At 52.9% G+C, this 12,934-nt stretch overlaps 4 protein-coding genes across 4 annotated transcripts; all 4 read left to right on the top strand.

Annotated features, from left to right (window-relative positions):
- Positions 1 to 75: 75 nt before the first annotated feature.
- Positions 76 to 2,040, top strand: BO95DRAFT_465254 (glycosyl hydrolase family 79 C-terminal domain-containing protein; the record flags this gene model as incomplete). Its single annotated transcript, XM_025589126.1, has 4 exons — positions 76 to 295; positions 452 to 551; positions 606 to 1,130; positions 1,230 to 2,040. The coding sequence occupies 4 exons, from the start codon at positions 76 to 78 to the stop codon at positions 2,038 to 2,040; spliced, it is 1,656 nt and encodes a 551-aa protein (XP_025440647.1).
- A 3,112-nt stretch (positions 2,041 to 5,152) lies between these two features.
- BO95DRAFT_444454 (DUF2841 domain-containing protein) lies at positions 5,153 to 7,340 on the top strand. The gene is made up of 6 exons (XM_025586891.1): positions 5,153 to 5,336; positions 5,394 to 5,452; positions 5,519 to 5,702; positions 5,768 to 6,256; positions 6,317 to 6,502; positions 6,569 to 7,340. Exons 2-6 carry the CDS (start codon positions 5,429 to 5,431, stop codon positions 7,087 to 7,089), a joined length of 1,404 nt encoding a protein of 467 aa, XP_025440646.1. The 5' UTR covers positions 5,153 to 5,336; positions 5,394 to 5,428; the 3' UTR covers positions 7,090 to 7,340.
- Positions 7,341 to 7,862: 522 nt separating this feature from the next.
- On the top strand, positions 7,863 to 10,031 carry BO95DRAFT_444453 (glycerophosphocholine acyltransferase). Its single transcript, XM_025586890.1, has 3 exons — positions 7,863 to 7,890; positions 8,070 to 8,957; positions 9,016 to 10,031. The coding sequence occupies exons 2-3, from the start codon at positions 8,128 to 8,130 to the stop codon at positions 9,770 to 9,772; spliced, it is 1,587 nt and encodes a 528-aa protein (XP_025440645.1). The 5' UTR covers positions 7,863 to 7,890; positions 8,070 to 8,127; the 3' UTR covers positions 9,773 to 10,031.
- Positions 10,032 to 10,298: 267 nt separating this feature from the next.
- BO95DRAFT_444452 (MRS7 family protein) lies at positions 10,299 to 12,373 on the top strand. Its single transcript, XM_025586889.1, has 3 exons — positions 10,299 to 10,506; positions 10,609 to 11,138; positions 11,219 to 12,373. The coding sequence occupies exons 1-3, from the start codon at positions 10,440 to 10,442 to the stop codon at positions 12,272 to 12,274; spliced, it is 1,653 nt and encodes a 550-aa protein (XP_025440644.1). The 5' UTR covers positions 10,299 to 10,439; the 3' UTR covers positions 12,275 to 12,373.
- The last annotated feature ends 561 nt before the right edge of the window (positions 12,374 to 12,934 follow it).

Below are 12,934 nucleotides of genomic sequence, written 5' to 3'. Positions count from 1 at the left end.
TCTTTACATAAACGACCTATACCCCAGATCTATTGATATACCCTAAGACTACACGAGTTCAAAAAAACAGCAACAATGATGCTCCTCCACCACCATGGTCATCAGCTACTCACCGCAGCCCTAGCGGCGCTGAGCACTACCGTCACCGCAGCTCCAGCCGTCACATCACCTAACAACTCCTCTTCTTCTTCTGTCATCGTCGTGAGCCAATCCGTCCCCGAATCCGCTGGCTTGCCCGTCTTGCATCCGTTTGTGTCGTTTTCGATTGAGTTTGTCTTCTTTCCGGATTATGCGGGTATGATCTTCCCTCCTCTTGCCCTATTCTTTTGTGGGAATGGTGTAGTATGATGGGGGGGAAATGGGATATGCCCTTTTTTTGTGTTTCTGGGGTGGGGATGGTTTGGGTGGTGTATGCAACAAAGAATTCACGGCTAAGACCAGATGATTCAAGGGAATCGATCTCATCCGAACACCTTCTCGAATAACTTGTTGGATAATCTGGCCGAGTTGGAGGGGGTGAAGCCTTTTATTCGGGTGGGAGGGATTACGCAGTAAGTCTTTGCCTCTGCATCTGTTTAGGTATCTCTTGTTAACACCCAGCAAAGAGACTTCGCCCTCTACGACCCGACCCTCCCCACCGCGACGAACGGCACCTATGTCCCCAGCATCAGCACGGACTACCCCCTGCTCCTGACGATCGGGCCCTCGTACTTCGAGTCCTACTCGACCTGGCCGGGAGCCCGGTTCATCCACGGCTTCAACCTGGGCCGGAACACCTCGGCGCAGTTCGCACAGCTGCTGGAGACGGTGCCGCTGGTGTGCGAGGCGCTGGCCGGGGGCAAGCTGGCCTACTGGGAGCTGGGCAACGAGCCCGATCTCTACAAGACCTCGGCGCAGGGGGCGGTGCGGCCCCCCACCTGGACGGAGCGGGACTACGTGAATGAGTGGGTGAATAAGACGACGGCCATCCAGCAGAAGATGCGGGCGTCGTGCGCCGGCGGGGAGGAATGCGCTAACGCCAAGTATATCGCGCCGTCGTTTGCGGGGGTCTCCAATAGTTTGAACCCCGTGGTGACGTGGGAGAATGGGCTTGACAGGAAGGGGAATATCGCGCTGAATTCGGAGCATAAGTGCGTCTATCTCTCTCTCTCTCTTTTGGTTTGGTTTTGCTGTTCGCCCAGAGTGTGTGTGGGGAGCCTGCCGGTGTACTGACAGACAGTTTGGCATAGTTACATTGGCGGCGCCACGCAACCGGGCGTTACACTGCAGAAGACACTAATGAACCATACGATGACGGTCCAGAGCGTCGCGCAGCATGTCAATGTCTCGACCATCCTGCTTGAAAAGAACCTGACCACGAATATCCCGTACATCTTGGGGGAGACCAATTCGTTGTACAACGAAGGCGCGTCGGGGCTCTCCAATTCGTTCGGCGCGGCGCTCTGGGGCGTCGACTTCAACCTCTACTGCGCGTCGCAGAACATCCGACGGACCCACATGCACCAGGGACGCGACTTTCGGTACGCCTCCTGGCAGCCGGTCAACACCAACAGAACCACCATTGGCACCAAGGCGCCCTACTACGGCAACGTCATGGTGGCGGCTATGCTCCACGGCGGCGAGGGCGGCGAGAAGGACGATGTCCAGATCGCCAACCTTCCGCTGAAGCGAGACACCGAGGCCGCATATGCCGCGTACGTGAACGGTGGCTTGGCCCGGATTGCTGTCATCAACCTGGTGGAGTTCAATTACACCGGGTCGACAACGACGGGCAGCAGCCAACGACCCAACGCGTCTTATGTTTTTCAAGTGCCCTCATCTGCTGCTGGAACTACTGTCTCAGTGCAGCGGCTGATAGCCAACGGTAGTGACGCTATCACGGGGATCACCTGGGATGGATTGTCGTACAATTATGAACTGAACAATGGGAAGCCTGTGCGTTTGGCAAACATCACGGCGGGGGAGACAGTTTCGGTTAGCCGAGACGGAACAGTGAGCATCGAGGTTCCTTATTCGAGCGCTGCTCTCTTGACGTGGTAGGAGTCATATTTTCGGATAGTGAAGGCAGGATGGATGGCTTTCCAAGAGGGGGTTGCTCTTCAGATTGTCGAGCATGGCAAAGCAGGCTGCCGTGTTTGCAGCAGCCTTATAGCAAGCACTGGGAAGATGCGCATCGTTGCAGAGAATTGAATACTGGGCTCTCAACAGGGGCTCGCGCATCTCACGATGCTAAGCCACGTCTTGTCGAGCTGGAGCTGTCGATCCATGTCCACGAAGTTACCCTGTATTCCTCGTAACTTACCTCAGGATACACCACATCCACCTGTTTTCCTGACTTCGTGGCCCACTCCCGTAAAGCATTCAGTCTGATGTACGGAGTGACGGACTCCGTTCTGCCAGCCGATCAGGAGAGGCAAGCACGTCCACCATCGTGATCATCGACCTCCGCGTTGGGAGAGGCCGAGCTTTGACGTCAAAAGCCTGCCCATCATGTTTCAGAGCCATGGAGAAGGCAGTGGGGTGGAGTTCCTGGTCGATCCATGACCAGACCGAAGTTTCGGAGCATTTGGCCCCAATCCCAGTAAGGCAGAAGTCAATAGTCAATTTCGGATGAGCTAAACATAACATGATTCAGGTCAGTGGTGAGTCGTCGCTGAAAGCCCAGCCACAGCGGGACGTGAGCTTGTGTGTGGAGTCAATAATCAGTTTTATCCCGTATCCTCCGTTGCGTGGAAAGGGGAGTCGACAGATCAAATGATCGGTGTATAGAAAACTCTAAGTCCGGATTAGTGGTGCGATATGTAAACTCTCGGAGCCACAGACCTGGCTATGGCATTGCTGGATAGACTTTGGAGGACGGATGGATGCCTTGCGCGGTAGACTAGACCACACACACACACAGCTCGATTGATCACTTTTTTCTTCCTGCAGCAGATCAGCTACCGGTAGAGAGTCCCCGTCACGAACCGAAAGACAGGTCACTTCTGCACAACTTTGATTATGGATCGGCTTGGCAAGTCATTCCAGCGCCATGGCAGGAATGATCATGACACATGGCACTGTCATTAATTTTGAAGGGATGTGGTCTTTTCGCTTGGCCCGTATGAAGCAGCGAGTGCTCAGATCCCGAATTCTGCAAGCCACTATGTCGAAATTCCTGGAAGAATACACTCCCGCATAATTCTGTACGGACGGGGATGTTTTGCTGGCTGCAGGTCTCCCAGAATGGCAATTGCGTTCCATGACCTTGACGAGATAGAAAGGGTGGTGAGATAGAATTGACAGATGCTCCTGAAGGAGAGAGTGGCGAGTTGTTTGCTTGGAAATGAAGTCGACGAAGAAGGGTTGGATTCATTGCCAACTTCCCCGCACCCGAGTCAAGACGGCCGTTACTTGCTTACTTACAGTAGTACTGGAGTAGTCAACTTATCTTCCCTGTTGCATCATTCATTGACTTTTCCCGATTGAGTTACTGCAACAGTAGGTTAGCAGGTTAGTATGCAAGTCGATCGGCAATCAGCTTTCCAAGGGAGCTCTATGTTTGCTACCTCCTTTGACCGTTCTGACTGCAGGATCGGTGAAAATGCCTTGGGCCAATCGTCATAGTCGGATGCCAGATCCGCGATTGCCGTTGCATCGATTGTTCGCCAGAAACAATGCAATTGAAGGCAACTGGATGCTATTCAATTCGTGGCCCTGGGATTTCCTCTTTGGTCTGTTGGAAGAGCACTCTGAAGAGTGGTCTTGAGGGTAAGATCCGGATCGACCGACATACAAGCTCGAGATCGCACAAGCATATCGGGAAACTGAGGTCGCTTCCGTGCGCCACTAAGGGACACTGCGTTACAGTTTGAAACCTTGTTGTTGAGCCATTCATGAAAGCGACTGGGAAAAAAAAGTATCAGTGCGATCAGCGGTCAGGCTACGAGCTCGCTCTGACACCCAGGTACAGTGGGTTACGCCCAACCTCCGCAATAAGCGCACTAGCTCCTAGGGCAGAGATTAAATCGAAAACATCAGCGAAGTTAATCCAGAGTGACCTGAAGCATGGAATTATTCCCACTGGTAGAAAGCCGAAGTCAGAGTCGGTCAACTGTCACTCTAGCGATACTATTCCTGTACGGAGATAGTAAGTGACTTGCCGTAGCACCAACATGCCACAAGGATGGCAGCAATTGACAGCAGCAGCCTATCATCAATTTCCGATTATGGGTTCCGAGTACTTTCCGAAGCCATGTGATCTTCGCTGCTAGAAATAGCGAATTAGCTGCTGATTCTTGCAGGAAGTTTGGTTTTGCACATCAGTTGCGTACGCCATTGGTGTCGCAGATAATCAGAAAAATAGCCAAATCAGATGATAATTGGACGAGACGCATGTCTCTCTCAAATTGTGAACATTGGAGCCAAGCGTACTCGCCGATCGCAGATTGAGATGAAGTACCAGTAGATGTACTCGTAACATACGCCTCGGGTGAAAACCGTGACTAGTTAGAGATAATGGCTCCGTATCTCGTCATCCTGTTCTGGACCTTCGGGGCCGTTTGCCTGTGCGACTGTACTCATATCGGAGATCCTTGCGGGTTTGCGGCCAGGCATGCTCGCCTTCTTTCCAAAGCTGCGAATCCACCGCCAGAATGCCCCCGAGGGAGACCTCGCTGTGCCATGCGCCGTTGGCGCGACCTCGCAAAATATTGATAGTATGCTTCTGCATGATGCAGTCGGACGAATACATCCATTTGACATCACCAGATTGAGTCTTAGTTTGGGCGCCGGGGGGAGTTGAGGCAGCCATATGCAATCTTGGATGACACAAAACCGGAAATTTGGAGGCAAATAAAGAAGGTAAAAATCCATCAGGCACCATACTCGTACCGGGGTTAGGCTATAGTATGCGGAGCATGACAAAGTCTTGTGTGCAATAGTGCCTGGCCTCTGCCTGGGGGTTATTTGTTATTCTTGCATTAGTTTTGCACGTCAGAACCGCCACCGGGCTGGGTTAAACCCCACTGACAGGGTCAAGTGTAATTCAATGTCGACACAGGTACTTTTGTTCGGGCCTCGTATTGCTCTCGATCGTCGACCCCGATGGGAAGTTTCAGTCGGCGCCTTCTCTGGGATACATGGTGGCAGCGCGCCTATATAACCTGTTGCTCAAGACCTGGAGAATTGAGCTTAAGATACATCTCAATCTACTACCCTCGGAGCTTCTGTTCACGAAGAAATACCTGTATCTGCTGGCGCAATATCACAGTTTCCAAGTTATCCGAGTGGGCCGCTTTCATTTATACACAAAGACAACCGGCATCATTGGACGCAGTGATCCTTGTATCTTGAAGGTATGACAAGTCCAAACTGTGAAGTGGTTGCAACAAATCGGCTGATGGAAGCTAAAGGGTCGGACCGTGAGCATCTGCTGTCGTCCCACGATATGACTGCTCAGTCGAGCCACACGGTAAGAATTCCCCCCAAACCGCCGGAGAAACGATATGTCATCTGACTTATGACATGATGTGCATAGGACATGCAACGACTGGCTTCTGCCTTGCGCTGTTCCCATTATGCGGTGATGTATATTGACCATAGTGGACAACTCCGCTCAGAAGGGTCCCCTTCCATTGCAGGGGGAGAGAGAGAGATATTCACAGAGGAGGTGCAGGGGAGATTCCTGAGGTCTGTGGCCTCAGCATGGCAGCTGAATACGAGTAAGTCAGAGGTCCGTCTGTCGAAGAAGGAACGCATGAGTAATGAAGAGGTGTGTTCCGAGCAGACAATCCTTTAGGTCACATGTCCGGAGATGAAGCGGCGGCGACTTACTCTTCCTCTTCCTCTTCCTCTTCCTGGCCCCATCATCCAACCACAACAAGACCGGCCGGACTCATACCCTGTGACTTGGTGTCGTTGCGTTTCAAGCGTCCCCGAAGAAGTTTAAGACAGACCGATTCAGCTTCAGCTCCAGGTTCGACGTCGGAAAATGAGCAGAGCTCAGAAACAAGAGCAACAATCCTTCGACTGGGGGACACTGAAACCCTTCGGCACTACTACGAAAGGGCTTTTGACAAATTCCAACAGCTGAACTGCAGGGTGATTGCCAAAGCATTCATCAAACTAGTAGAGCCCCGCAAGCAGGTCAATCATCCGTATAATGGCCGACGAACGTCGGCTTCTGCTTCACAGAGGATGGACCCTGAGCTAACCAAGCCCAACTGGTGGCCGGCTGGGGTGACACACAAAGAGCCCGACCACCTGTTCAAGCCTGGTGAGATCAGACTTTATTGCTAATATAGTTGATGCGATGCTAACACCCTTCGGCGCTTAGAGCGGATCAAGTTGCTTGTGCATATCCTGTGTAATCTGAAAGACAGCAAGGGAGTGACAGCCGAAAAACTCCAGGAGGCAGGCCAGGATGTGAAACGTCAGATTCAGCCCACGAGGCGGCAAGATGTCTTGGACGAGATCTTCTATGTTCGGAAAATGGAAGAATTATACTTGGACGGAAAGATCAGTACGTTACAGTCGAGATTGCCCTTGACACGCTCGATTCGAACCAGGGGCTAACAATATCCTACAGGTGGTGACACAACAGTGCGTGTCTTTCATGCTCACCTTGCTGATCAATGTCATGTCCCTGAGCTGCAGGAGTCGACAAACGACTCTTGCTCTGCTGTTGAAACTATCCACAAGTCTATCAATTCCCACGCGACACAATTCACTCCAGATACAGAGAAGATAGCAGAGGCTGCAGAGCGGAGCCTAGACAGTGATCATCCCCAGAGATTGTTCCAGTCAAGTGACAGAAGCCCATCGTTATCGGAGAAGGGCTCGGCAAGCCCAAGTGCTTGCTTCTCTCTCTCTCCGGCGTCATCCTCTACAGTCAGCCGTGCAGTTTCTCTGGACAACAGTTTGTCAAAGGAACCAGCTGACATCGGTGGCACCTCAAAGTCAAATAGAGATCCTGGTGCGTTTCGAGACATGCAATCTACTGTGTCTCAAAGCTTGCCAGAATATTTCGCGCAGCAAGTGGCACATCCGCCCGGTGGGCAGAGTGCCACTTCGAGCTACTGGGCCACCCTTCCATACAATGGTTACTGATCACTGTCATTGGAACGGGCGGGAGCTTTCCTTGTGAGTGCTGCATGTATCACAAGCTGGCTCTCATGAGAAAGTCTGTGCCTTCCGGCTACCTTGCTGCTTTCTTCTTGATACTCTTTTGTTTGCTGTATCTCTGCGGGGACCATCAATGATCTAGGTGAGTTTTTATCTGCAAGGTTGTATATACATACATGTCAGGGTTTCAAGAACTATGTAATGATACGACCAGAACAACAGCTCTGAGTCCTTCAAACCATAACATAGTCATGCCCGCGTATCGTAGAGCTTAGTCCGATAGATTGACCCTCGCCTGATTTACATATGAGACACTGTTCAATCGACTAGGTGTTGATTGACTAGATAGCCTGAGGCAGGAAGGATTCCGGGGGTTGAGAAGCCATGTGGGGACAGGCACTTTGGCTATTGGTTTGGAGCGGGCCGTTGGACTCCACTGCATCCGATCATCATCCCATGAATTCCATCGATGCGGTGAACAGCCTGAGGCTGCAACCCAAACAGGCTCGCCCGGGCCAACCAGCTACGTCAACGCGTGCACACCCAGATTCTCATCCTTCTCACTTGCTGTTAACTCCCCCATTTTCTTTCTCTTCTTCCTCCTCAAGACCCTTGGATCAACATCTGCCGCTACGGTCATGCGCCTTCAGTACTGAAGCACACTGGCTGGACTCCTCATCCAAATTTTCCTCCGCATTCACTTATTGGATCGTTAGCAACCTTGGTACGACCTTACCTTATTAGTTTCCCCGATCCTAGGTGCACATCATCTGCCGCCTCCTATCAGTATGTCAATTGCTCGTGCATTTGTCCACCATGCCCCAATTCAATAAAAACCCTTTACCCCCAAACTTTCTCTCCAGTCTTCAGTTTTCTACCATCACTTGCATCTTTGCGAGTTGCTCGGAAGATTTGGAATCGCAGCCAGTCAAGATGGGAATGCTAACTATAGGTCGTTTTCTCAGCCGGCCTTATCCACACAACCGTGACGGCCCTACGATTTTCTCCTTCGAACAGAGACTCATGATGGAGGAAGGCAGTGGATCCTCCGAATTCAGAAAGACAGAGTCGCTAGTCAGCGGCGACTCTCCTGCCCTTCAGGCCGCGATGGCTGAAGAGCTGTCCGACGCGGACGAAGCTCCAGGAACCCCCGATACCTTCTACTCACCGCCAGCTTCACCTGGTCGACTTTCGCGCAACCCCTCCTTCTCCTATCATGATGACTGGGAGACGTTTCCGGCCCTGGACCAGCTCAGCGTCTTCGATCTGCTGGACAATTTCTCTCTATCCCAGAGGCTGGAGAAGCTGCAGCAAGCTTTGAATGCACAGAAGGCAAAGGTGCAGAAACAACGCGAGAAACTCAAGTCGTCCTCTTTGAATGCTAAAGAACGTGTCGTGGGAGAATGGAAAAGAAGGGTTCCGACGGCCGATGAGCGGCTTGACAAGTATCGTCGGCGAATGAAGACTGGCGTGGAGAGACTGGGCAAGCAATGGAACGCAACCGCAACTGTGACCCTGCGCGAAAAGATCTCCTTCATAGCCGGTGTCCTCAACATATTCATCAGTGGCTATCTTCTCGGAGGATGGCCGGAGTGGTTCTACATCTGGTTCAGCGTACAGTTGGCGTATTTCATGCCCATTCGATACTATGGGTACCATAAGCGAGGCTACCACTACTTCCTCGCCGATTTGTGCTACTTTGTCAATCTGCTCTGCATGCTGAGCATCTGGGTCTTTCCCGGCTCGAAGCGACTGTTCATCAGCACCTTCTGTCTGACGTTTGGCAACAATGCGGTGGCTATTGCCATGTGGCGGAACTCTATGGTATTCCACAGTATGGACAAGGTAGTCAGGTAAGCGCGCTCTTAGAATCCCCTGTCCATCAGAACATCTGCTTAGCTGAACTCATAGTCTGTTCATCCATATAATGCCACCGGTGACTCTGCATTGTCTGGTCCATTTGACATCTGCCGCCACTTTGAAAGCAAGGTTCCCGGCCATTTATGCTATTAAGTTTAGCGAACCCGGGTCTCCCGACCATTTCACACTCCTCGAAATGATGGGGTGGGCAACTGTGCCATACATGATCTGGCAGGCTGCCTATCACTGCTTTATCACAGTCCGACGCGCGGAGAAGATTGCTGCCGGGCGCCCGACCAGCTTCACCTGGCTCCGCAAGTCCTACGCAAAGACCTGGTTGGGCAAATTCGTCTTGAGCCTCCCTGAATCCCTGCAAGCCCCGGCTTTCATGCTGATTCAATATTTCTACGCGATTCTAACGATGATCCCGTGCCCTCTTTGGTTTTGGTCTCGGTGGGCCAGTGGAGCTTTCCTCACCGCCCTCTTCATTCTTAGTGTGCACAACGGTGCCACATATTACATTGACATCTTTGGCAAGCGCTTCCAGAAAGAGCTGGAGGAACTCAAGAAAGATGTGGCGCGGTGGCATTCGTCTCCCGAGGGAGCCATCAGCCCAATGCTGCTACCGTCTGACCAGGGCGCATCTTCTGCCGACAAGGCCCACGCTGAGTCGACTACCGCCGGAAGCGCTGAGCCCAACAAGGCTAGCATTGATGCAATCCCTCTTCTGGATGCCCCTGCGGCTTCTACTGGTGTTGAGAGCGCTGCAGTTCCCAGCAACGACTCCACTGCGCGGGAAAGATCGTGATTCTTCTATCTATGCGAAGGGTTTACTATTTACTCTCTATGGTCTTAAGTGGTTTTACTTGCACATTCTCTAGGCCCGCGATTGCATTTTGAATGGCTCCAATACGATACCCAACTCGATAGTCGTTCCTTCCCTTTCTGCACTTGGAGCAATGCTGGATTAGCCTGATTTTAGTCGACTGTGTAGTTAGTTCTGCGTTTTGATGTAGCCATTAGATGGAGCGGAAGTTGTGCTTATTATGACTGAATGAATTTTTCTTTTAAAACCAATGACATATTTTATTTTCCCTCTAAATCTGCATGAGTGCCCGGGCTCTGACTCACCAATGGAGGATACGTTCTCCGAAATACTCGCAGGAAGGCGGACTCGCTCGGGATTTAGGAAGAAGCGGACGGGACTGCGAGGCGGAGCTCCCGATTCGGCGGCGACAAAATCCATTTTATCCCCGAAGACCGGAGAGGTCACGTGAAGTAGCCACCTTCTGCTCCAGACCTTCGCCGACGACACCACGACGACAAACTTCCCTCCCCGAATTCCAAACTATTATCGCCTCCAATTATACCTGTGTGTTTCGCTGGGATTACAGACTACTTTCCGATCTCGCATTGCTGTGCATATCTGTTGCCCTCGCTCGTTGCCCCGAGCTTTTTCAATTTAGATCTTCGCCATGTCCGTCACACTGAGGTCAGCTAGCCTTATGCGCGGTAGTGGTGCGCTGCGTTCAAACCTGGTCGGTATGTTATCCCGCTTTTATCGCTGGGCGGATCAATTCAGTAGCAAGGTATACTTTGCTAGCGACCAATGTGACGGCTAATTCAGATGTGATGCGTCTCTAGTCCGACCGCGTTTGACCGGAGCGTTGGCTGCGAACACCGCCGCAAACCTCCGCCTCAACGGCAGAGGACTGCCATCCCACATCTCGGCCCTTGCGATTCTCGTCCCCCACCAACGTGGCTATGCCACCGAGCCATCCTCTTCCACATCCTCTTCCTCTGACCCTCTCCCTCCCCCCGGCTTCAATGCCGAACAAGCCAAGAAGCCGCTCGCTGCGGAGCAGCAGCAGCAGCAGCAGCAGCAGTCCGCCAAACAGGTGGTTCCTGCGTCCGAACAGTCCGTCAAGGCCCCCGCTAAGACATCCGGCACGGAATTCTCGAATGAATTGACGACGGCCAAGAGCACGGATGCCGACAAGAAGACCGATGAGAAGAAGGAGACGAAGAAGTTGACGCTCGGCCAGAAGATCAAGAAGGAAGCCCAGCACTACTGGGACGGTACGAAGCTTTTGGCCACCGAGGTCAAGATCAGTTCTCGCCTTGCGCTGAAAATGGCTGCGGGATACGAACTCAGCCGGAGAGAGCATCGCCAGGTGAGTACTGCAGCAGGATTCCGCGGCCAGTGCAGTCAGGGAGACACGCCTTTGCTGATCCAGCCTCTCAATGAAAATAGCTTCGCAGAACGGTGTCCGATCTGGGACGTCTGGTTCCATTCTCCATGTTCGTCATCATCCCCTTCGCCGAACTGCTGCTTCCGGTCGCCCTGAAGCTCTTCCCCAACATGCTGCCCAGCACCTACGAGGGCCAGAAGGGCCGCGAGAAGAAGGCGTTGAAGCTCAGCTCCACCCGGAAGGAGGTCTCGGGCTTCCTGAAGGACACGCTGCGGGAATCGGGCCTCCCCGTGACGGCGGCGACGGTGAAGAACGAGGAGTTCACCGAGTTCTTCAAGAAGATCCGGACCACGGGCGAGTCGCCGACGCCGGAGGACGTGATCAAGGTGTGCAAGATCTTCAAGGACGACCTGACGCTGGACAACCTGTCGCGGCCGCAGCTGGTGGGCATCTGCAAGTACATGAACCTCAACTCGTTCGGCACGGACGCGATGCTCCGGTACACGATCCGCCACCGCATGCGCCAGATCAAGCGCGACGACCGGGCCATCTTCTACGAGGGCGTGGAGTCGCTGTCCGTGCCTGAGCTGCAGATGGCGTGCGCCTCCCGCGGCATCCGCACGCACGGGGTCTCCCCCGCCCGCCTGCGCGAGGACCTCTCCGTCTGGCTGGACCTGCGTCTGAAGCAGGGGGTCCCCTCCACGCTCCTGGTGCTGAGCAACGCCTACGTCTACGCCCAGGGCGGTAAGGAGGCCGAGATGTCCACCCAGATCGAGGCCCTGCAGTCCGTCCTGTCGAGCATCCCCGAGGAGCTCTTCCACGAGATCGAGCTCGAGGTCCACAACGCCGAGGGTGCCGCCACCAACAAGCAGCGTCTGGAGGTCATCAAGGAGCAGCAGGAGCTCATCGAGGAGGAGAACAGCCAGAACAGCGAGAACGAGGAGAAGGGCGTCTCCGCGCCCCAGGATATCGAGGATATCGACGACGACAAGGATGAAGTCAAGTACCGCTCGCGCTCGCAGGCCTCCGAGGCCTCCGAGGCCATCAAGGAGGGCGACCGCGTCGAGGAGAGCCCTGCCCAGGAAGCCGCTGCCGCTGCCAAGGAGGCGAAGAAATAAAAGGCTGTCACTCTATGCCGAATTGCCTCTGGATCTTTTTTTTTTCTCTGTGTGTGGGCGTTGCTGTCGAAATTTGATGACCCTCTGTGACATATAGACATATTACTCTATTTTTCTTTTCTACTCTTGTGTTAGTTAGTGCTTATATGATAGACTTCATACTGAACCGTCGTGTTTTGGGTGCTGTATAGGATATCAGCACTGTAAGAGTACGAATAAGAGCAAAAAGCAGCTTCAGACGAGGACTGAGATGCCCCCGCAACAGCCTGGCAGCTGAGGAGATACTGAGATAATCCGGTTGAATACCCCTAATTGTATCAATATCAATCCCCTGCCTCAATCCCAAACCCATTGCAGTTACAGTACATTGGTCCCCTCTGACCTAAATAGGCCTAATTCCTATCGTGGACCGTAAGTCGTTCCTCTTCCTTTCCATCGGACAATCCAATCCCACTTCCCACTTCCGCCAACACCAACCTCGGCAACTGAGAAACCCCGGACTCGGGCCCTGCCTCTGTCACAGTGCCACTCCACCTCCACTCCACCTCCACCTTGACCCTTCGCCAACGCCAACGCCAACCCCAAGTCCCTAGTACAATATCTCCATATCCAGCCCATTCGTTCCGTTCCGTTTCCCATCTTATATCTTCCTTTCTTTAA

This window comes from Aspergillus brunneoviolaceus, assembly GCF_003184695.1.
Source record: "Aspergillus brunneoviolaceus CBS 621.78 unplaced genomic scaffold BO95scaffold_47, whole genome shotgun sequence".
In the NCBI taxonomy this organism is placed as follows: Eukaryota; Fungi; Ascomycota; class Eurotiomycetes; order Eurotiales; family Aspergillaceae; genus Aspergillus; species Aspergillus brunneoviolaceus.
Note: the sequence above shows the minus strand (reverse complement) of the source record. Positions and strands in the feature narration are given on the sequence as shown.